General features: G+C 60.4%; 2 protein-coding genes across 4 annotated transcripts; one reads left to right on the top strand and one right to left on the bottom strand.

Annotated features, from left to right (window-relative positions):
• The first annotated feature begins 106 nt into the window (after positions 1-106).
• Positions 107-7,113, top strand: LOC110081971 (coiled-coil domain-containing protein 74A-like). Of its 2 annotated transcripts, none has more exons than XM_072983404.2 (8): positions 107-705; positions 1,314-1,358; positions 2,667-2,771; positions 3,334-3,514; positions 4,318-4,597; positions 4,686-4,768; positions 5,824-5,874; positions 6,577-7,113. In XM_072983404.2, exons 1-8 carry the CDS (start codon positions 435-437, stop codon positions 6,710-6,712), a joined length of 1,152 nt encoding a protein of 383 aa, XP_072839505.2. In that variant the 5' UTR covers positions 107-434; the 3' UTR covers positions 6,713-7,113. The 2 variants fall into 2 exon arrangements, with proteins under 2 accessions (XP_072839505.2, XP_078237983.1); XM_078381857.1 differs by having other exon boundaries at positions 111-705; positions 6,574-7,113.
• Positions 7,052-22,488, bottom strand: MED15 (mediator complex subunit 15). 2 transcript variants are annotated; one of them, XM_072983401.2, is made up of 18 exons: positions 22,279-22,488; positions 21,784-21,871; positions 21,270-21,321; positions 20,886-20,915; positions 20,267-20,476; positions 19,438-19,688; positions 18,361-18,711; positions 16,838-16,987; positions 14,201-14,320; positions 12,459-12,601; positions 12,230-12,357; positions 11,539-11,673; positions 11,051-11,114; positions 10,335-10,401; positions 9,512-9,672; positions 8,991-9,157; positions 8,556-8,654; positions 7,052-7,942 (listed from the first exon to the last, which is right to left on the bottom strand). In XM_072983401.2, the coding sequence occupies exons 1-18, from the start codon at positions 22,332-22,334 to the stop codon at positions 7,806-7,808; spliced, it is 2,409 nt and encodes an 802-aa protein (XP_072839502.2). In that variant the 5' UTR covers positions 22,335-22,488; the 3' UTR covers positions 7,052-7,805. The 2 variants fall into 2 exon arrangements, with proteins under 2 accessions (XP_072839502.2, XP_078237980.1); XM_078381854.1 differs by lacking the exon at positions 22,279-22,488 and having other exon boundaries at positions 21,266-21,321; positions 21,784-21,830.

The raw sequence follows: 22,488 nt of genomic DNA, 5'->3' as shown, positions 1-22,488 counted from the left end.
CCAAGATGGGTGCAGACAGCCTGACTGGCTGCCCTTGGAGGGATGATGGGGGGGCGGAGGGAGTCTTTCTTCCTCTTCCTCGCGGGGGAGGGATCCCTTGCAGTGGGGTCAGGGGGGGGCGGAGGTTGGGCCCAGCCCTCCCCCCCCTCCGACCGGAGGCTGGCGGGGAGAAGGGCGGCGGCGGGGGTCCTCCCGGGACAGCCCCCTCCGGCCTGGCCCGGGAGAAAGCCCGAGCGGGCGGGCGTCCCCCCCCATTCCGGACCGGGCCCGTTCCCACGGCGACGGAGGCCGCGCGGCCAGGCCAGGCGAGGGGCGGGGGCGCGCCCAGGGCCGCCCTCCCCTCCTCGCCCCCCCTCCCTGCGCGGCCCCGCGGCGCCCCAGCCAGCGAAGGAGACCCCGCCGGGACACCCCCAGCCCCCACCCCCGAAAAACAAATGCCGAGCTCGGGCTTCCCGCCGCTGCCCTCGCCCCCCCAGGGAGGCGCCCGGCCGGGGCCGCCGCCCGTGCCCTCCAGGCCGCCGCTTCGCCCCCCGGCCCAGCCGCCGGCTCCGGCTCCGGGGGCGGCCTCCTCCTCCTCGGAGGAGGAAGGCTGGAAGCGGGCGGCGGCCGAGCTGGAGCGGAGCCTGCGGTTCCTGCAGGGGCAACACGCCGAGACCCTCCGGCAGCTCCACCAGGAGGTCGAGCTCCTCCGGCGGCAGAACCGCGGTGGGTGGCCGGGAGGCGGCGGCGGCGACGCGCGTCCACCGCTTCGCACGTGTGCCCTTCGCTCCGGGGAAGGAGGGAGGGAGGGAGGGAGACGCGGGGGAAGGGAAGGGAAGGAAACCTCTTCTCTCCCCCCCCGCGCGCGCGCCCCCCAGGCGGGGGCGGCTCCTCCTCCTCCTCCCCGGGGCGTTGGGGGTCCCGGTTTTCTGCCCCCCCACCGCTCCCCCCCCTCCCGGTTTCGCGGAGGACCCCACCCCCCTGTCGCCAGAGACCCCGGAGGAGGGCGGAGGGGGGGTTAGCTTCTGGCTTCCAGAGGTTTGGGGGGGGCGTGAAAGTGATGCTCAGCCTCCCCTCCCCGCCATCACACACTCCCCTCGCCCCCCCCCCCCCGACTATATAGGCGTTTCCCAACTGTCTGGAAACACACACACACCCCCGCGCCGGGACCCCTTGCCTGGCATTGCCCCCCCCGCACCCCACTTCCCCCCCCCCGCCTGCTCTCTGCTGTGCTCCAGGGTGGTGGGCTTGCCTTGTGCAACAGCTGACATCGTCCAAAAGTCTTGGCTGGGGGGGGGGTCTTCCAATAACAAAAGTGGGTTTTTCCTTTGCAGACCTTCACTACAAGCTCATCATGCACCCCATGCTGCAGAAGACAGGTAAGGACTCCACACGCACACACACGCATGCATGCACACACACACACACCCCTGTCCTGCCCCCCCCTCTCCTGACCAGCCAAATCCCACCCGCCGGGCATCCTTCTCAGTCTTCCGTTGGGCATTCTGCATTTTCTCCCAGAATGATGAATTTGTGGTAGCTGCAAGAAGAGACAACGTGGCTTTCGAAGCGGGTGCCACGGGGGCGCCAGTCGTGGGGCTCGTGGCCCAGCCGTTCTCTCCTTTGGGCTCAGGAGGTGACCCTGGCTGCCTCCCCGTGTGGAGCCTGGCTGGGGCCAGCCACGGGGGGGGGGGACACCCAACTCCTGGCACCTCCCACGTAACCCCACCCACTTCCATAGGAGCCCTCCTGGCAGCCACACCTGCTTTAGCTGAGTCGGAGACCTGCTCCAGCCACAAGGCAAGGTAACGGTGTCCACGTGGAGACGATTCCGTGGCTGCACGGGGGGGGGGGGGGGTGCAGAGGGGCCAGGGGTCACTGAAAGGACCCTTGGAGAGCAGAAGCTTTGATGGAGGCGAGGCCGCTTCCGTTCTGGCAGTTCTGGGTCTTCTCCTGCTTTCTCCGGTCCATTCTGTGCTCCTTGAAGCCTCCTTGTGGCCTCTTCCTTGTGCCACCTGAGGATAGGTGAGGCAGGCAAAGTGGCCGCGGGTGGAGCAGGGCCACTGGACTCGGGACTCTCAGCAGCAACCCAGCCCTCACCCCCCTCCCACCCCTTCGGGTGACTTTCTGTAACTGGCAGCTGGGGCTTCGGGCGGGGGCCTTTCCTAGCCATCGCCACCTTCCCCGGGGCCACCAACTGGCCTCCCAGTCCAGCCGTGGCCAGGCATCCCTCGGCTTAGCTTCTGGCGTCGGAGGAGGCTGAGGGTGGTCTGGGGTCTCCCAGCTGGTGGAGGGCAGGGGCAGATGAGAGGCCAGCCCACCAGTAGCCCCTCGAAGCTTCTGGGGGCCTGGCTGGTTGAGGCTGAGGAAGGGTGGGGTAGCTAAGGAGTAATCTCATGGGGTCTTTGGAGAAGAGGGAAGGAGATGAACCAGGATCTCCCCCCCACCCGACCCCTGCCGGACTCTTGGTCAGCCTGGTGAGGGGAGAGGAGAGCCCGAAGCGCTGGGTCTGGTTGCTCCACCATCTGTTCCAGGGAACGCCCAAGGGTGCCTCTGGGACTCTTCCTCCTCTTCGGCCTTGCTTGGAACCCAAAGATTTCTGTGCCCGCCCCGAGGGAGGGTTTCCAGGGACCCTTCCCCCCTCCGATCCCCCTGCTTTGCTCCTTCCCTTCCTGCTCTCTTTGCAGAGTTTTCTCCCAGCATCTCACCTGCTAAGGTGACCCCAAGAAGCAGCGTGGTGGGCAAGGCAGACAGCAGCAGCTCCTGGACGGCAGAGGAGCTGAGCAAAGAAGGTACATGGGTGTGGGCGGGGGTCCTCCTGCCAAAAGCCCCCCTCCAGCCCAGCCCAGCCCAGCCCCATTGTGCCCCCAAGGTCTAAGGGGAAGGCCTTTTGTGTCAGACAAAAGAACTCTTTTGTTCCCCTTTATCCCCTGTGTGGGCAAGGTCCTGGAGCACTGCGGGGGGGGGGGGGAGTGTTTCTGGGTGAGGTGGTTCTTCAGATCCATTGCGGTTGGGCGCCGGAGGCTGCTCTGGTCACCCCAGTGGACGTGCTGGGCCAGGATGTGGACGGGGTCCATCCAACCCCAGTAGACGCTGTCTGGGGGTGGGTGGGGTGTAAATCAAATAGATAAATAAATAAATAAATCTATCGTTTAACCATTTGGGACACCTTCTGGAGTGGACAAACAGGCTCTTAACCATACGTGCTCTGTATTTTATCACTGTCTTGTTCGTATCAGTGGGTTTGGGTGTTGTTGATGGTTGAAGGGCAGGCTGCATGCTTGCTAAATCAATAATAGCCACAACTCCATGTCCCTGTTATTTCCCCCCACTCTTCTTTTATATGTTGTATAGATTCAGAGCAGCTGGAGGAGAAGCCCACCGAGAGCGCTGGGCCTCCTCCCAAGGGAGAGGAGCGGGTGGCAGAGGCGAGCGCGGAAGGGCGGCAAGAGGAGGACAGGGCCACCGCACAGGAGGAAGCAGAGGCCCCCAGCCCAGAGCCCACGGAAGGGCCACCAGTGGGCGTTCCTGGCAGGTTTGGCAACCTCTCCTGGGGTCGCAGAAGCCTCGAGTGGGGCGGACCAACGGTTTGCATTGAAGAGCTGGTAACAGTTTGACACCGACCAGCTGTGATGAAAGATAAAAGAATAGGAGAGCACCCATCTTTTTAGGAATGGAGAACCTACAGTAGGTTGACTCCAGGGGCCGTGGCAGAGGCTGCCAACAGCAGTGGGCAAGGATGCGGGGGGCGCTCCCCCTGCTGCCACAGAGCCCCCCCCACCCCTCCCCTCCCCTCCCGGCCTGGATTAGCCACGGAGTCCCACGGCGTCATCCAGGTGGACATGCTTGTGCCGGTTGGTGCACGTCCTTGTGGGCGCCTGGCCACTTCTTCCACAGGCCCCTGGGGCAGTGGCTGATGCCCAGGAAGGCGCCTTTCTGCCAGATAGAGAACGCTGGTCTTCACTGGGCTGCCAGCCTGGCTCCTCTTTCTGCTGTCGTGTTACCCTGGCGGGCCTTCCCGTTTGGGTGAAAGGCAGCAGCTCCCCCAGGGAAGGAGATGTTTCTCTAAGCCTGTGAGGCTCCCGCTGCCTTGGAGGGGCTTGGCCTTCGCCAGAGCCGTGAGGGAGAATTGGCTCCCTTTGACTGTGCAGAAGCCATTTGCACACTTTCCTTCGATTAAAAAACGAAACCAAAACAGAAATGAGACAGGCCAGCGTTGTGTTCTGCAACCGGACTGTGATGCCCATCTCCCTTCTTTGGCGTCGGGACGAAAGTTCTCAGAGGCCAGGACACGTCCCTCCCTCCGCCTCCCATGCCGGTTTCTCCTTGTTTTCTTAGAGACGTGGAGCCTCCTGCCAAGCTTTCCAGCCGTGGGCGTTCCACGGGGAGTCCCTATCGGCGTTTCAGAGGCACGGCTGTCTGTGACCGAGCGACGTCCCCGGTCCGCTTCCCCTCGGAGAGTCAGGACAGGAGCGGGGAGATGAGGATTCCGGCGGCTTCTTCCAACCCCTTCCTGGTGAACGTGCTCCCTTCCCACGTGCGGAAGCCGCCGACGCTGGAGGAGTGCGAGGTGGTCATCCGCCAGCTGTGGAACATCAACCACATGCAGATGCAGGAGGTGAGGCCGCCTCCCCTCCCCTCCACGTCCTGCTCCCGGCGCAGTCGGGAAGGAGCAGGAGGGTCACTGGGTCTCCTCTGTCCTCCAGCTGATGTATTTGAGATCGTGCCTGGAGGACATCCACAAGACCAGGAGGATCCCTGAAGAGTCCATGCTCGCTGGCCACCTTGGGTAAGGCAGTTCACAGTGAGAGAGGAGGGCAGGAGGCGCCTCTGCCGTGTGAACCTTGCTTGCAAGCTGGGGGAAGTGGTAGTGGGGGGGGGGCTGGGAAGGGGTGGAGCAGGTGCCTATCCAAGGAGCCCCTTCCTTTCTTCAGACACAAGATCAGATGATGTTCTGGGAAAGGCCCAGTGGCTGGGTTGGGTGACTTGCCGTTCAGTGGCTGCTTCAGGCAGAATGCTCTAAGCTCTGAGCGATGACCTTGGATTGGCCAGCCTCTCCTCTGGGGCGACGCTTGTTACGTGAGCGAGGTGAAACAGCTGGAAGCCCCGGCTTTTGGACTGTCTCGAGATTCCCAGTGGCACTTCCCTGCTCGCTCGCTTCATCTCAGGGCAGCGAATGGTGTTAGCCCACCCCAGCCCTTTTGGGGATGGCCCCTCCTTCATTCCTTGGGAGAAGAGCTTCTGTCCCCACCCCACCCCACCCCACCCCTCGCCAGTGGGGAGCCCGGGGAGGTTCCTGTGGAAGAGCACCGAGCTGTGGCGCTCAGCGCCAGAACGCCACACCAACCCGCCCTTCCTCTCTGGACTCTGAACCACCCTGGCCTGCAGGTTGGGTGGCATTTGTGCTCCCCCGTAAGGTTGTCAAGATGGCCGCTCCATTTTCTCCTACCCTGAGCCTTCACAGTGGGCAAAGGCAGCACCTGCAACCTCTGGAAGGCTGCCTGTCCCCCACCTGGGGTTCACAAGACGGTGGATGCTTCAGCCGCTGCCACCCCACGCCACCTTTTACCCCTTCTGCTTATTTTTGGTAGAAGCTGGGGCTTATGGCAAGGGGGGGGGTAAGGTGAGATAAGAATTCATACACTTCCTATGAGGGGTCCCCCCCCCCTCCTCCATCTGTTCATCATGGGAGCTTATTGGCAAGCCACAGGCCAAGAGCAGGAACCCTGTCCGAACGCCCCCTGGCTGCCATGCTGCCCGTCCTGCGCAGACCTCGGAGGGGGCCCGGTTCGCGAGCAGGAACCACCTAGTCCCCTGAGCTGTGCTGGATGTCTTTGCCTTTAGGAGCCGGGAGAGCGGACGGTTGCCCAGGATGAAGAACGCTCCCAAGACCTGGTAAATGGGTTTCTCAGCTTGGCAGAGGCTGCCACCCACACCTTCCCAGCGGTGGCAGCTCCACCCTTCTGCCACCCCTCCCGACAAGGGTCTTATGGAGGGCCTCCTGCAGCAAGAATGGGGAGCCAGCGGACCCCAAACTTTCCCCAGCCCTAGGGGGTGACGTGGGCTGAGATCAGCTGCTGCCCTCACCAGCCCCACAGCATGGGATGTTAGACAAGTGGCAAGCAGGAGGGATGCAAGAAGCCCAGACGCTCAAGGCCTCGCCTCCCCCTTCTCCAAACGCATGCACTAAATGCTGGCTCTTTCTGGGCTGAAGAAGGGCCCGATCCTCTTGGGAAGGGGCTCCAGTTGGAGAGTTGGCTGGGGCAGGCGGCCCTCTGTTCCCGGAGGAGGGGGGCTTTCCCAATAGAGGAGGGTGTGACAGGTCCGATCCCGTGCGGGTGCCCCCCAGAAGGAGCTCCTCTCACCTTACAGGGTGGCCAAAGGGTCACAGCTGGTCTCCAAGGCTGCCTCCACCATGTCTCTCCAACACTGCCTGCAACTGGGCAGCCCTAAGACCTGCTTCCACCCTAACTCCAAACGATAAGGAAGCAGGTCTCGGCTGGGAGCATGGATGCTTGTTGCCAAGGCACTGGGGAATGCAGTCCAAGCTTCTTGAAAAACCAGAGTTGTTGACCTCATCTCTTTGTCCTTCAGCAGGATCCTCACCCCACTGCCGGCTGCGGAACGCGCTGTGCTGCCAGCCCTGAAGCAAACGTTAGGCAACGCTTTCGCCGAGCGGCAGAAGAGAACGCAGGCCGTCCAGAGAAAAAGGCTGCACCGGACGGTGCTTTAGCAACTGGGGCTGCCTTGAGCCGAACCCCTTTGCCCGGAAGGGACCTTCCTTCAGGCCCCAGAGGAGACTGGCTCGGGCGTCCCTTCCCACCTAACCGGACCCTCAGTATCACTTCTTGTCCCCTTGCAGTGACCCCTCCTCAGTAATGGAATCGGATGGCTCTTTAAGTAAAGCAGTTGGTGGTCTGTGTGTAAGAAAGGCCCCTCTGCCCCCACCAGGCTGGGGGGTCAGCAAAATAAATCTGTTAAAGGCCAGTGTCATTCTGTGACCCTCTGGTCAGCAGGCTGCGGTGGAAGCGGCAGAGATGGCCCAGAAAAAACAGAGCGAGGGAGAGAGTGCTAAACACTGGAACAATACATTTATTATTACAATAAAACAAATGCCTTAGTTCACATATGAAATATCGATACTCTCGTATTGCAGTTAATTAGCACTTACAAAGTCCATTTTTAAAAAAAGGTCCTGAAATGTACATGGCCACCCCACAGCGATGGTGGCTCCAGCATCAGGAGGCTGCCTTGGAGACCCTGCACGAGGAGGGACAGTGACGTTTCCGAGACAGAAGCCCAGGAAAAGGCCCACAAAGGGCAGAGCCGCCTGTGGGACACCAGCAGGTGAGCAGACCAAGAGCCGGGTTTGGCGGCCTTGCGTCTTGAACCGCACAAGCTGCCCCCGGCTCAGCCCTGCCTCTGAGCGGAGCTAACGTGGGCCAGCTTGGGTTCTGCTGGCTGCAGCCGCCTCTTCCCAGGACGGCATCCACCCAACCTTACGCAGCACATGCACACCGAGACGGGGCCAGGCCGGAAGGGCGCCCTCCCTTCGCCTTTACTAGAGAGACTCCCTGACGGAAGTCTGCACACACTCTTCTCTAAGAAGGCATTTTTAAAAATAATAATAATAAGGTTGCTAACACATCTTTGCCTTGAGGACTGTGAAACTCCAGCGCCACCTGGCAAGTCCCCACAAGAGGCAGAAGAAGCACAAGAGGCTACACCTAACACCGGGCTCTTCCACAAAACCCAATTCCTAGTCAACAAAACATTAAGGCGTCTCTGCTCTCCTCGCCCGGCCCACCGGCGCGGCCGAGGCCCGGCTAAGCGGCCGAGAGGCAGGCCTGCCGGATGCTCTGGGCCCAGGTGTTGAGGAGCGCCGTGACCGAGTGCTTGTCCGGAAGCTGCAGCAGTTTCGACATCATGTAGCGATACACCGACTGCAGGAACGGGTTGGCCTCTGGAAGGAGAGAGACAAGAGTCGCCCAGGCTCTTCGGCTGAGTTTCGTCCAAGGGTGTGGTGACCGGGGCATCCTAAGGGGGGGGGGCTGTTACCAAGGCAGTTACCCGGGAGGTGGCAGGACACCCCTGTGTTCTCTTTAAAACACACACACACACACGTGTGACAAAACCTAAATTACTTCTCTCTCTCTCTGGTGGCCATTTGTGAATTTCAGTTTATTTTGGTGACCTTTTTTTTAGTTTTAAAAGGTGCTTAAGTTACTTTTGCTTTTGTTTCATCTTTGGTGCTGTTTTGTAATTCTACAAGCACGCTTCCCCACTAACTGGGTCAGTGCCATGGACTTGGTGGGTGTGTAGCTGGGCTTCATTCGTATCGGCCTCTGGGTCTACAAATGGGTGTAAGAACTCCAAAAGTTTCTAGGCCTATGAGTGGCAGCCCCCTGAGGAGAAGGCCCAGCGGCCAAGCCCCCATTGAACTTTTGCTCCCCGGTGCCTCTGAAGGCGGCTCTTCCTGGGGTCAGCTCCTCCTCCCTCTGCTGGGCCCGGTCACCCCTTTAACCTGCAGGGCAGCAGGAATGCCCCCCCCCCCGCTCTGCTGTCTCCCTTCGTACCGTATTGCTGAGGGTTGTCGATCCAGAGGGGGCTCTGGTCGGGATAGTCGGCTGGAACGCTGAGCTGCAGCGGCGGGACGTTGGGAAGGTTCTTGTCATCTGGAAGCAGAGGCACATCTGGTTTGCCTTGGGGGCACCCTCTGGGTGGGGGGGTGGGGGATGCGCCCATGCCAGGGCTGCCTCCCCATCTGGCTGACAGACCTCAGGGGCACCACCGTCTGTTTCTCTCTCACAGCACAGAAAGTGCCTAAGCCACCAGGCTGAGCTGCGAGCTGTCACTTTCTCCTGCTCTGTCCCGATTTCTAGCCCCCAGCCTGTCCCTAGCCGGCCCCTGCTGCTGCCGCCGCTGCCTCCCCCCCCCCCCGCCCACTGTCAGAAGGGCTCCAGAGGCCTCCTGCCTCCTTGAACCCAGCACAGCCTTGCTGGGCCGCTTACCTAGCTTGCATATGAGGTGGACCGTGCCATTGTTGCTGCAGTGAGAGGGATCCAGGTTCACCAAGAACTTGGGGTTTAATCTTGCAACCTCCCCTTGCAAGACGTTGGGGATGGTCTGCCTTTCGTCATCCTCGTACTTCCGCTTCCGAGGGGAAATCACGGGGGCCCTGCCGAAGACACCCATCCAGGCATCTGAACGGCCGCCTCCAGCCAGACGCACGCACCCTCTCTCATGCCCAAGGCCACAAGCCACCTCTACCCACAGCGAGGGGGTCACGGGGCTGGGGAAACCTGCAAGGGCCTCTTCCCTGCCGGGTCTCTTCCCTGCAGCCCCCCCCCCCAAATCTTGGTCTGTTGCAGCAAAGGCACCTTTCAGGTCCTGTGATCCAGAAGGGTGAAGGAAGGAAGGAAGAAATCTTGCCACCCACCCACCCACCCACCCAGGTCTCCCCGAAGGCTAGAAGCCGCTGCCGCCCTGTCTGGCTTCCAGTGAGGGACCAACTCCCAGCAGCCACACTTACCGGATGGGAGGGCCGTGGATGGCAGTCATGGCCGGCATGAAGGTCCGGTAGAGGGAATGGTTGAAGACGGGTGAGCGGATGTTTGCCAGGACGGCATCCAGGAGGGGCTGGCACAAATACTGCTGCTTGGTGGGAGGGACTGTGGGTGGTGGGGGGGTGGGCTAAAAGGGCAGAAAGCATGGCGTGGGGGGGGGGAAGGAGGAGGGAAGCGGGGGAGAGGGTGAGCTTTCAGGCCTTCTGCTGCGACAGCTGTCCTCCCGCAACACCAACTCCGCTGCAGCTCCCTCCCTGCGCCCAAGCAGCACCCAGGGAGCCCTGCCCCATCTCAGCCAGAACACGGAGCAAGATCTGCCTCTCCTCCCTCTCCCCCTCCCTTGGGTGCACCTGGGCCCCTGCAGAGTGGCTGGCCCCCTTCAACCGCCCTGTGGAGCCAGCCAGCCAGCCAGCCAGCCACGCTGCCCATGCCCGCTTCCTCTCACCCACACCCAAGGGGGGGGGTTCCTTCTAAGCCTCTGCCCCCCCACCCCAATCCTGCTGCCTTTTATTTATTTTATTTATTTATTTATTTATTTTATTTTATTTATTTTGTTTATTTAATTTTTGACTTTTCCGCCCAGCCACCAGATCTTCTTTTTCCTTCGGCTGCCCTTGTTGGGCCGACACGGCTCGGCCTCTGGGAAAAGAACCCGCCTTCTGGGGCGGCCATGGGGCTGAAGCCCAGAAGGGCTCGTGGCAGGAGGAACAGGGAGAGCGGCAGAAGAACATGAAGCTGCCTGAGCGTGCGTGCGTGCGTGCGCGCCCACAGAGACACCACCCAGCTTACCACAGCCATGTCGTTCTTGAGTTTCTCCAGAGCGATTTCACATTTCTGCAGGGTTTTCAGAGGACAGCTGGGGAGGAAAGATGGAAGGAAGGCGGGCGTTACGGGCCTCTGGCCCACCTTCACCCACCCCAGAGGAAGAAGGATGGAGCTACAAGGCTGACCCTCAAAGGGCAGAGGAAGGCCCTGACCTTAACAGGACCCCCCTCCCTCCCCCCCATTTCAGAAGCAGAGCTGGCCGCTGGAGGGGTCCCCAAGCCAAGACGCCCAGGATGGCTGGCCGGAGGAGTCAGTGTGGGGCTGGATGGCCACTGAGAGCCTGACCCATGAGAAGGTCACCTCCGGGGCTCCTAATCCCAGCCCTGCGCAGCCCCCCCCCTTTCCCCCATCTCCAGGGGCTGTCTGTGGAAGACCCACATACTGCGCCTTCTGAAAGCCAGTCCTCTTGGGGCACGCGGGGGGAGCTCTGTTGGGAGATCTGGCCAGCCGGTGTCAACGTGCGTTTGTGTGAGCCAACCTGCTCCACGGAGTGGGCCCTTGGCCACCAGCCGGATACCAGGGCCAAGCCCACCACGTGGCCACAAAGGTGGCTCTCCGTGAAGGAACCGAGTCCTCTCCCGGCTCCTCACACGACAGGCGCTCCCTCTCCCTCCCCCCCCCACCGCCCCCAGGGCTTCCCAAAGGAATGGGGAGGTGGGGGAAGCAGACGGAGAGCTCACCGCTTCGATGGGTCCGTCAGAATGTCCAGGAGGCTCTTCATCTTGCTCAGGTCCTTTTTTCTGTCTAAAAGGGGAGGGGGAAGAGCCAGAGAGGCCTCTGAAAGGGCGGGCGGGCGGTCTCCATCAAACAGGGCCCCGCCGGCCTTCTTTCTGCATTTTGCCCTTGGCTTGGGAAACTTACGTTCCACTTGGGTTTTCACTACACGACGCACGTGCCTCACGGCAGAGCGAGGCCCAGCATCGTTAGGCACAACACAGGCAACGCCATAAAATGCGGGGGCGACTGAGTTATGTCACAGCAGAGCCCCCGCCGAGACCATCTTGCTCCTCTGCAGCTTCAGAAAAGAAGTGCTCCCCCCACCCCTCAATTCTTCCGCCCATTCCCCGCTGCCCAAAAAGGGGGCCCTCCGACCCAAGGGTCTCTGCACCCACATCCTTGCATTTCTCCACCATCTGCGAAAACGAGGGCGAGCCCCTCCCGCCGGTACCTTCATTCTTGTCAATCTTGTTGATCATCCTCCGCAGGGGCTCGATGTACTTGGAAAGCTGCTTGAGCTTCTCCAGGTACTGCTGCTCCTCTGACTGGCTGGAGCTGGCAGGGCTCATGACGGAGTTGGGGTTGCCTGGCAAGCAAGGAGGCCACAGTTCACGCCCAGGAACGGGGGATGCGTGCGGGGGGGGGGGGGGGCAGTCCAGGGTTGTTCCCAGGATCTGCGGAGGCCTCCTTGAACCCCCACCGTTGGGCTTCCACCTTCTCTTACGGCAACGTTCAGATAACCAGCCATCCACAGCAAGCACTGTTAACTAATTTTGTTGAAGGGGACGGGGGGGGGCGCTATCCAGGACCACCCTGGTCTCCTTGGGGGTGGCCTGGATGGGCAGCCACGGCTCCCAGGGTTTCAAAAGGATTCCTTCCTTCAACTTGCAGACATTCTGCATGGCAAGCCGTCCCCCTCTGGTCCTCGCGGGTGAGGCGGCAGGGCGGCCCCAGGACGCCAGAACCCCCGGGACTGGGCTCCTGACAACGGGCAGGATTCGTCATCCAACGGCATTGCAGGAACTGCTGCCTGGAGGGGGGGGAGGTGGGATGGAGGAAGAGGACCCCCCCCCCGGTTTGGCTGAAACTGGGGGGAGGGAGGCACTGTCTGGGTGGGCGCCTTCCGGAGCTGTGGGGATTACCTGGGGTGTTGAGCGGCCCTGGAGACGGGACGCTGAAGTTCTGTGGGGTCCGGGCGGCGGCTGGGCTCTGGGAGGGCTGCGGAGACGGGCTGGGGAGGAAGCTGCTGGGAGACGGGGCCGGACCGGAGCTGCAAGAGGGAGCAAAGGGGGTCCGCTGGGGAAGCAGGGGGGCCAAGAACGGGGCAGGGGAACAGGGTCCGCTCTTCCCGCCCCCAACGGCACGACTCACCTGACGTTGGAGTTGGGCTGGGAGTTGGGCTGGCCGGGCTGGGGGGAGGGCTGGGGCTGGGGGGGCGGAGGCATGGGCTGCGGCGTCTGGGCTTGCTGGACTGGCGACGGAGAGGACATCAGCGGGAGGCTGCTTTGGCTCACCTGGAAGGGAAGGAAGGGCTGCCGTCAGCAGGAGAAACGTCCCTACAAACAGGACTTGGGGGGGCAGCCACCCCCAAAGCTCCTCCCCATGCCAGCAAATAGCCATGTATGATGGCTGGCCTGCCCAGGGTCAGCCTCCCCGAGCAAATCCGAGACAACCAAAAGGCCACAGTGAGTGGAGGGGCAGAACTCCCTTCCTTGGGGCCTGTTTGCTATGTGGAAGTCCAGGTCTTCTGCACCTGCCCTGGGGGGGGGCGGGGGTGTCCATGCCAGGCACATGCCATCCTCTGAAGAGGCTTGAAAAGGTGGGCTTCTAGCTCCAGGGTGGCCCGAGACACACGGCTCGATTCTGCCATCCCGTCTGCTCTAGTCACTGACCAGAGCGCCCCGAAGGGACCATCCTCCCTCTCCCCAGGACAGGCACAGCTCAACTCTTCCGGCCTGCAAGGAAGGGCACCCTCCCACTTGCCTGCTTCTTCCCAGGGAACTCTGCAAGCGTGACCTGCATGGCCTGGACTTCTGCATCTCTCCCCACCTCCCATGTCTAGTTTTTTTTAAAAAAGCACACACACACACACACACACACATCCCAATGAAGAACTTCAGACTGCTCAACCAAAGCGGCACATTTTGTGCCTGTGAAGTCGATGGCAGGCCCAGTCTGTGAAGAGACGAGCTGGCATTCCATCTGCTCCCCAAGCCCCACAAAGCTTCATCCGCTCTCGGTCACGTCAGCCTCTGTTCTGCCCTGGCCCATGGTGGGACCCCTGGCCCCTTCTGAGGCTCAAGGAGTGGGCAAGCAAAGCCATCGGGGCTGTGCAAAAGAGGGTCCAAAACCCCTTTCGATGGAACAAACCACGCTTGCAAGGTGATCGGGCAAGGTGAGCCCCACCCCGGGTGTTTCTAGACTCAGATTCGGATTAGGCATCCTTCAGTCTCGAGAGACTATGGTAACGTGCTCTGTATTAAGGACTTGAAACAGCATCTAGTGGGACTGAGGAGGCCAATTCGAGAGTGACAATCCCTTCCACACAGAAGACAAATCCAGTCTGTCCCCTGTCCAGCTCCCTGATTGTACTGCTTTTGTGACTTCCTCTTTGCCTCGGCCTGCTGGACAAGGGTCTCTTCAAATTGGGAGAGGCCATGCTGCACTGCCTGCCTCCAGGCTGAACGCTCAGAGGTCAGGGCTTCCCATCTGTTGAGGTCCATTCCTAAGGCCTCCAGATCCCACTTGCACATCTCCTTGTATCGCAGCGGGGGGGTCTCCCTCTGGGGCGATTTCCCTGCACTAATTCTCCATATAGGAGATCGTTTGGAATCTGACCATCAGCCATTCTCACAACATGCCTGAGCCAACGTAGATGTCGCTGTTTCAGTAATGTACACATGCTAACAATTCCAGCTTGTTCTAAAGCCAACACGAACCCAAAGACCTGGAGGGTCGCCATCCTCCACCTTTGTGGGAAGAGCAAAAAAGCACCACCCCATGGCCACCTGAACTCATGCAAAGCACAGCAGTGGAAAAACCATCAAGTGCATCATCACCCTCCCCACCCACTCACCCCACCCCCACGATGGCACATCAGCTCCAGGAAATACCTGTGGCATGGGCTGTCCGCCCAGAGGCATGGTGCTAGGAGGCATGGCAGAGACAGCACTGGCCGGCGGGAACCGTGGTCTTATTTGCATCCCGCCTCGGGCCATCGTTGCGCTGGTCATCTTGGGGGGGGGGGGAAACAGAGGGACAGACAAAAGTCATCACAAGAAATGCAGCAGACGGAGAGCAGGAGGAGGAGGAAAAGCACAGGCAGCCTTCGTGGGAGTGGCCGGCCCGTGCTCAGCAGCCGCCCTCTGGGGGAAGATCCCACCTCTGGCTGGGGAGGGACGCCCCCTGCCTGGCTGGAGGGAGACCCTTCGCCTGTCAAAAGCTGGACAGAGCAAGAGCCCGAAGTGCTTCCTGCTTCCTCTGGCAGACCTTCTGGCGCAGCGCAAGCTCCTTCTGCGAGGAGGCCAGCTGCAGCCTCCGAAAGCACACGCCAAAGAAGTCCAGTCTCCGAGGGGTCTAAAGGGCCTTGACTGACTTTGACACAAAAGATGAATCCAGCAGGGCTGAAGAGAGCTCAGCAGAGCCAACACAAACATCAGAGTATGCACGCACGCAGACGCACACAGGCTGGGGCAAGAGGAGCAGAAAGCACCACCAGGCATGAGCCAGACCAAGCCCCCCAGACACATGCAGGTGGGGAGAGAGGAATGGGGGGGAACAGAGCAGAAAGCACACCGCCTGGCAGCAGGGGGGCCCACCTGCAAGCGGAAGGAGGGGAAGCCCTTGGGGTCATTTCTGCCTTGAGGCTCAGGGGCCTTGATGCCAAGGCCACCTTCAGGAAGGGGCAGGACGGGGAGTCGAGCAGGCCCTTCGTTGCTGGCCAGAGTGGGTAGAAGACCTGCAGCCGCTCCTCAGGAAAGGGCCTATTCATGATTCTGCTTCGACAAGCCAAGGCTGGAACGCTATTCCCGGCGTAGGCGGGTGCAAGCGCTAATGGCGTGAACCTCACCGGCCACCCCTCCTGCCCACGTGTTAAGGAGTCAAGGATTGCACTCCTCGTTGCTCATCTCACTTGCGCAACTGGTGCACCATGAGAAATACTTCCTAATTACAGGCGATTTGCCACTAATGTTTATGCTGCTTGACTTACATCAGCCTAGAGAAGTGATTGCGGCCTAAAGCTTTCTTATTGTTGAATTAAATCAGGTTGGAAATGATTATGGAGGAAGCATTCGGTGGTGCTAAACCAGTATAACAAATTTAGGCTTGATATGAAAATACCTCCTGAAAACACTTCAGTGCACCCTGGAGTGCTGGTGTGTCCTGACTCTGCCAAGAAAAGAAAACCCCACCCCCTTTTTTATGTGGCTTCCAGATCTTCAGAACCTTTAGCCTCTCGCCACCCCCAAGCATGGCAGGCTTTCCTTGGGGGCCCCAAGATGACACTGTGGGCAGGTTTCATGTCCCAGGAAATGTGTTCCTGCCCATCGGTCCAAATAGCGCTCTGTACATGAACAAGGGGAGGGTTCCACAGAAAGGCTGGTGGGCGGCAAGTGGACCCTTGGAGAGGTAACAACAGGGCAGAAAGGCAGGCTGGTGCTGCCCCAATCCTCCTCCTGGGATGCGCTCCTTTCTGTCCAGGCCAGCCACCCAAGCCCATCGCCCACCTGCTCAGCCTCCCTGCCAGGGCCTTCTGCTTGTGATTTCTCACTGAGTGGCCAGGCAGGAGGTGAACAAGAAGCTGGCTGCAGCCCCAAGAGGCTTGGGTTCGCTGCCTCCACAGCCCAAAGGGTGACTTTCCTCCCCCAAAACAGCAAGCAACGAAGAGGCGGGCTCCAGAGAGGCTTGGCCGACAGACACATCAGCCCCTTTCCCGGCCTCTCCACAGGGCTGCTCCAAAGCTCTTCTGCCCTGGAGAGGGGAAGGCTTGCTCTGAAGCTGGCCTGCACCCTCAGACGCGATCCAGCTTTTCGAAGCAACTGTGGGCTCCCGAGGCCCCTTGTCTTGGCACTGAGCGAGAGACCCTCTGGGGCCTTTTGATCCAGGGCATTCTCTACAGACTGCCGCCACGGCTGCCCTCCATCCGGGGTTTCACGGCAGGACTCTCTCCTGGCCCCACTGGGCGATGCCAGGCCCTCCCTGGGGGTCTCCTGCTCAAGGACTAGACCCTCCTCAGGTTCTGAAACCAAACAGGACCAGGAGAGGTGGTGCTACATGGCAAGGCCAAGGCCCTGAGGGGGCGTCTCAGGTGGAGGCGGAAGGAAACCAAGGGCCTCATCATCTAAGGAATCATCCGCCAGAAGGCAGGAGCACCTCTGGCCCCGCAGGACCTGCAACCACGCAGCCAATGACCAGAGAAGGCTGGCCCTCAAGAGGCTTCACTCTGGTGAAAGCAAAACACGACGTCTCTCCGGGCCCCTGGAGCACGCCAGCAAGGAAGAGCCCCCGCCGGACTGAGTGGAGCGCGCTGCTACCCAGAGGATGCCCCCCCCTGCAGAAAGCAGCCACCTCGGCTCCCGGCCACGGCTGGCCGCTTTGCGCTTCCAAAGGCATGCCTAGCATTACTGCAGAATCTAAAGCCAGGCCCGTTTCAGAGACCGCCTCGGCCTCCCACTCCAGCACCAGGGCCCTCTGCCAGCCCCACAGCAGGTAGAGACTCCTGGGCTGTCCGGGTCAGACAAGGGGCTTACCTGGCCTGAAGCGCCCATCTGAGCTTGAGCTTGAGCTGCTGCTGCTGCTGCTTGTTGTTGCTGTTGTTGTTGTTGCTGCTGCTGCTGTTGTTGTTGTTGCTGCTGCTGCTGCTGTTGCTGCTGCTGCTGTTGTTGTTGTAAGGCTCTTACCTTGAGTAACAAAACAAAACTTGAGTTTTGTGTACCTGCAGGCTGACAAAATCACACTTTCTGTGCCCTGGCCAAGGCTGCAGACAGACAACTCTTTGTGGCTACAGGCAGAAGGGGTATCTGCCTGCTTCCTTGTGGACTTGGCCAGAGGGGATTTAATGCCGGAACGACTCCCCACCTGACTGGCTGTGGGGTTTTGTTCTATTTCCTTGAAGCAACAGGGGCTTCCTCTTCTTTCTGGACCGTTCTGTCCTCAAACACTCTAGGACGTGTCACAGGGTGTGTATCCTAACCCGCCTTTAACATCTTTGTGGCCCTTAGGCTCCCAGGCTGGCCTTCTGCAGCCCCAGCCCCAGGCAGTTCCCTGAAGTGGTCAAAGTTCACCAGGGGCTTTTCCACACCGCCCCGCTCATCCCCCGAAGGGCAACCAAGCAGCCGGCAATTTGGAGGCGCAAGCCCTCTTTTCGATCCAGAGTATGTGTTTCCTTCATGGAGAAATGGATTCAGAGCACAAACAGGTTGCCCACGTCAGCCCAGGTGTGGAAGTATTTAATATTAACGCTGCCAGGATTCCCACCTGGTGAGAAGGTGGCTGCAGGGAATGTACTCTGCACCAGCCACAACTCACGAGTCCCTGAACAGCTCTCCCTCCACCTGGCACCTTTATCACCACCTCCACCACCAGGTGCTGAGCGAAGGCCACTTAAGGAGCTGACTTGTTCTACAAGGTTTCTGTCCTGCCACTCGGACCCACAACACATGCCTGCAACGTGCTGCTAAGGGTGGCCTGCAGCCAGATGCAGACGCAGACCTGGTGCTGTATCTCCTGCTTGAAAAGAGGGGGAACAGTCCTTCCAACCCCTCCCCAGAAGACCTCTCCTCACATACACACGTGTGTGTGTGTGTGTGTGTGTGTGTGTGTGTGTGTGTGTGTGTGTGTGTGAGAGAGAGAGAGAGAGAGAGAGAGAGAGAGAGAGAGAGAGAGAGAGAGAGAATTAGGGGAACACACAGAGAGAAAACAAACGTTTTCATTGCCCATTCAAGTCTGAGCAAGCTCTGCAGAGGCATCTCAAGCAAGGGCTGCCGGCCTCCCATGCTCCCCAGGCAGGAGCGCTGCAGATGATGCATCTCAGCCAAACCTGGAAGCAGCAGGCAGGCCCTCAGCAAGCAGCAGCCTCCTGTGCACAGTAAAAGGGCAGGCCCGCCTTCTGAGAAGGGCCTGTCTCTCCCACAGCGGGACCGCCTGGCCCAGTTCCCTGGCATCCCAGGCAGAGCGAGCTTTGCCCAGCCCTGCCCGCAACCTGCCGAGGACAGAGAGGCAGGCAGTGGGGGGGGGGAGAGGAGGTCTTTCTGGGCTGGTGTCCAGCACTTACCTGCATGGCTTTCAGCTGCTGGGGGGTAAGTGTCACAGGCATGACCTGACTAGGGAGCTGCCCGGAGAGGGTCTGGGCCTGGGACACCATAGGCTGCGGTGGAAGCGGCGGGGGCTGAGCTGCGGCCACCTGCTGTTGCTGCTGCTGCTGCATCTGTTGCATCTGCTGCTGCATCACCTGCTGGGCCTGGGATGCCTGCTGCTGCGGCATGGGCTGCTGCTGTTGCTGCTGTTGCTGCTGTTGCTGCTGCTGCTGCGCCTGGGCCTGCACCTGGGCCTGGATAGCCTGAGCGGCCTGGAGCTGCTGCATCTGAGCCAGTCGCTGCTGCAGTTGCTGCTGCTGCTGCTGCATCTAAACACAGGAAGAGATCACAGCATCACAAGCATCTCTTTTGCGTGGACAAGGGAGCCACCCAAAAGCCACAGAGGGGTCCTTCTACTTCCAAAGAATCAAAAGGGCAGAGTCCTTGGAGGGGGGGGGAGAGAGGGAGCGGGCGTCATGGAAAGGATGTGGGTTTCAGGCCCCAGAAGAGTCAGGTCAGCCGACATCCATCTCTCTGCCTCAGGAAGCCACTTCCCATAACAGTTCCTGCCAACAGATCCCACCTACGCCTACGGCTCCACCTGCCTTTTCCGTGGGCTCCCTCCCCTTGTCGGAGAAGAGGTGGAAACGTCCTGCTTCTGCCTCAGGTTCACATACAAACAAGTGGTGACTTGTCCTGCCCGAGCGGAGGTGTCGCCAGCCTTCCATCCTCTCCTTCCCATGGGGACAAGTTCCTCGGTGGCGCAACATGGGTGTGAACTGGTGGCCATGCCCTTTGTGCCACAGTACAATGCCCCACACCACAATGCAAGCTGGCAGCTCCTGGGACTGCACTAACAAAGCCAGGGACATCCCCGTGGCCTATTTACAAGAGCAGCCAGGCTACAGCGATCTTGGTGATCTTCCTGGGCATCCCATGCAAGCCTGGGGGAAGGAGGTTTGAGGCAGCGAAGGTGGCACAGCCCAGAAGGCCCCCCACCCCCACCCAGCACTCCAAGCCCTGCTTCAGAAACCAAGGAAGTCTGGTTTCGTTACCTGCTGCTGGCTTTGTTGATGCAGCTGCATTTTGAGCATGTGCTGCTGTTGCTGCTGCTGCTGGACAGCCTGCATTTGCTGCTGCTGCTGCTGTTGTTGTTGCTGCTGCTGTGCTGCTGCCACCGCTGCCTGCTGCTGCTGCTGCTGGGCCTGGAACTGCTGCTGGAGGGCGCTCTGCTGGGCCTGCTGGAACTGCTGCTGCTGGAACTGCTGCTGCTGCTGCTGGGCCATCTGCTGGAGCTGCAGCTGGGCTGCGGGAGACATGAGGGAGACCACCTGACAGAGAAGCCACGGGTGGAAGCCCACCACGAGGCAAGGGGACCAGGGTCCAGCAGAGGGAAAGGATCTCGGGGGGGGGGGGGGCTGACGCTTGCAGCATAGGCTGCAGGGCAAAAAACTTTCCAGGGAAATATCTTGGAAATAAGGCAGACTCTGGTCATTTTCTTATTTTATTTTTAAAATCTTTTTACTCCATTTTTCTCCTTAAAAAAGATCATTGCCACAAGTTCAATATTACATGTAAAAAACAGTAAACATTAAATGGGAACTCTCTCCCAGATGCTGGGCTTTGGTAAGTAGAGGATGTCCCAACCTTGTAGGAAGCTCAATTAGATGACCGCAAAGACCCCTTTCTAATTAAAGGCGCCCTATAACAGTCTCACCCAGAGAGGTGGCGAATGCAGAGGAATGCCAATCGTTTCACCCACAGGCTGCCCTTTCCGAGGAGATGCCTGCTATGGAGGCGAACCCGCACGGCCTTCCACTTTGAGGGATCCTGGAAGGGCCGAGCGGTGGATTCAAAAGAAGCAGCTGTTCCCGGAGGACTCACTCGGCTGGGTGCCTGCAGGGAGGCCAGGGATCCCGTGAGTGGCCATCCCAGCGGTTCCAGGAGGCTGCTGCCCGGGAAGGCTCATCTGCTGCCCCATGGGAAGGCTGGCCATCCGGCCCAGAGGGGCCCCTGGTGGGCGAGACGCCATCCCCATGCCTGCTGCTCCTGCGGGCGGGCCGCCTGTCAGGTTCTGCAATGCATTCATGGGATCTGTGGAGGGAAGCGGGACCCAGGAAGAGAAGAAAGGAAACCCCTCAGTGGCCCTGCTGCAGAGGACACCTTGCCTGCTTAGTCGAAGCACTGGCTCAGCTGAGCACCTGGAAGCATGTAGTCCCATTTAGCAAACCTGAGCAAAGAGGCCACGCTCCCCTGGACCACCTCTCTCCATGCAGCCACCAGACCAGGAGGGCTGCTTGCCCTTCTCTCCACCTCCGGTTTTTAATACAGGCAGCATTCCAGGGCTCAAACACACTCGGAGCCCCTCTGCCCAAGATCAGGACAAAGCCCTCCTTCCCAATGACCCCTGTGCAGGAAGCAGCCAGGAAGTTCGCTCTGTCCTGAGATACTCTTAAAACATTGGGGTGAGAGGGGAGGAAGAGAATGGAGAAAGGGTTCTCACCACCTGCCGAGGCCATAGACTTCTTGTTATCTAGAAAATATAAAATATAAAGCATTGTAAATGTAGTGTTTGGTGAACAAAATGTTGCTTCTACTGGGATAAGGCCAGGTCAGGGAAGGGAAACGTAGATGAAAAGCTATGAAGGTGCTTGTTCCCTTGAATGGGTGCTCGGCTTTCAACACAAGACTGAAGGGAAGAGACGCTTCTTCCCCCAAATTTCTGGAGCCCTGGCTGGAGCTAAAAACCCGGACTTGGTAACTGAGCGGCCAGGACGATGACAGAAGCGGGCAGGCTCTGCATTCAGCAACCCAATCCACAAGGCAGGAAGGGCCCAGGTTCCAAAACGGCCCACCAAATCTCCTCCACAGAAATACTCTTACTTACGAATATCCCGGAAATGGATGATGAGCCTTGCCACAAGAGAGAGGTACTCCTCCTAAGTTAGGAAAAAAAAATTAAGACTCCATTTCAAGAGCTGGCAGGGTGAAGTGAGGAAGGCTCAATGGCCTCGGTGGTTCCTCTCCCCTGCCCATCCTACCCCAACCCAACGGAGCAAAAGGAAAGGAAAGGCTGGCTCCTGAAAGGGAAGGAGGGCCTGGCCTGGGTGAAAAGGTCACTGCACGAGGCAGCATCAGCCAGAAGGCCAGGAAGGAAAAGAAGGGGAAGAAGGGAAAAGCAAAGGAGCCTGTAGTGGATACAGGAGCAAGAAGGGTCATCTCCCAAGCCTCAGGCAGGCAGGTGGGCTTGAAGGGCCCTCGGTCTGACCTTGGCACCTAACCCTCAGCACCTCCCCACCCCCACCCCCACCCCCACGGGGAGGGTCAGGGTCCTGCCCTTCCCCCACTGAATCAGGGGCCCCCAGAAAGAGAGAGAGGGAGGGAGGGAAGCAGGCCCTCACCCGCGACTTGGCCTTCATGAAGACGTGGCTCTCCATGTCTTTGCTGGTCTTGTTATGGGCCACGCCGGCCTTCCTCATGGCCTCCTCGCTGCAACGGGCAAAGCAGAAAATAAGGAGCCGGATTTCCGCCCCGCAGCCTTTGGGCCCCGCCACCCTCCCCTTCCCCCCCCCCCCGCTGAATACGAGGCCCATACTCAGGGCGGGCGGGCAGGCGGGCGGCTCCCTCCGCGGGGCACCCCTTCCTCCCGGCCTGTGCCAAGCGGAGGCGGCGCGACCCCCGACCGCCCTCCCCCCCGAAGGGCCTCCCCGCCGCCCCCGCCACGCACGCGGGAGGGGGGCCCCAGCCAAGCCACGTCCAGCGACAGCGGCGGCCCTCTCCTTCTTCTGCCGCCGCCGCCGCCGCCGCCAACTCGGCCTGGGCCTGCCTGGGCCCGGCCCGGCCCGAACCCCCTCCGCCTCCTCCTCTTGGGGTTCCTGGCCCGGCGCCGGACTCACATCTGGCTGACCAGCTTCTGCCGGAAGTTGTTGCTGCGCCAGTCGTTCTCCTCCATCCCGGCCCACAAGGCCGCCGCCGCCGCCGCTCCCCGGGCTCCTCAGTAGCCGCTGACGTCCAGGCGCTTCTTCCGGCCACCGGAAACCGACGGGAAGCGCGCCCCGCGGCGCCTTTCTGTCCCGGGCCGGAAGCGCCTCCTAGAGCATGCCGGG

Source organism: Pogona vitticeps, chromosome 14 (assembly GCF_051106095.1).
Source record: "Pogona vitticeps strain Pit_001003342236 chromosome 14, PviZW2.1, whole genome shotgun sequence".
Classification (NCBI taxonomy): Eukaryota; Metazoa; Chordata; class Lepidosauria; order Squamata; family Agamidae; genus Pogona; species Pogona vitticeps.
This window is presented reverse-complemented; position numbering and strand designations above follow the sequence as displayed.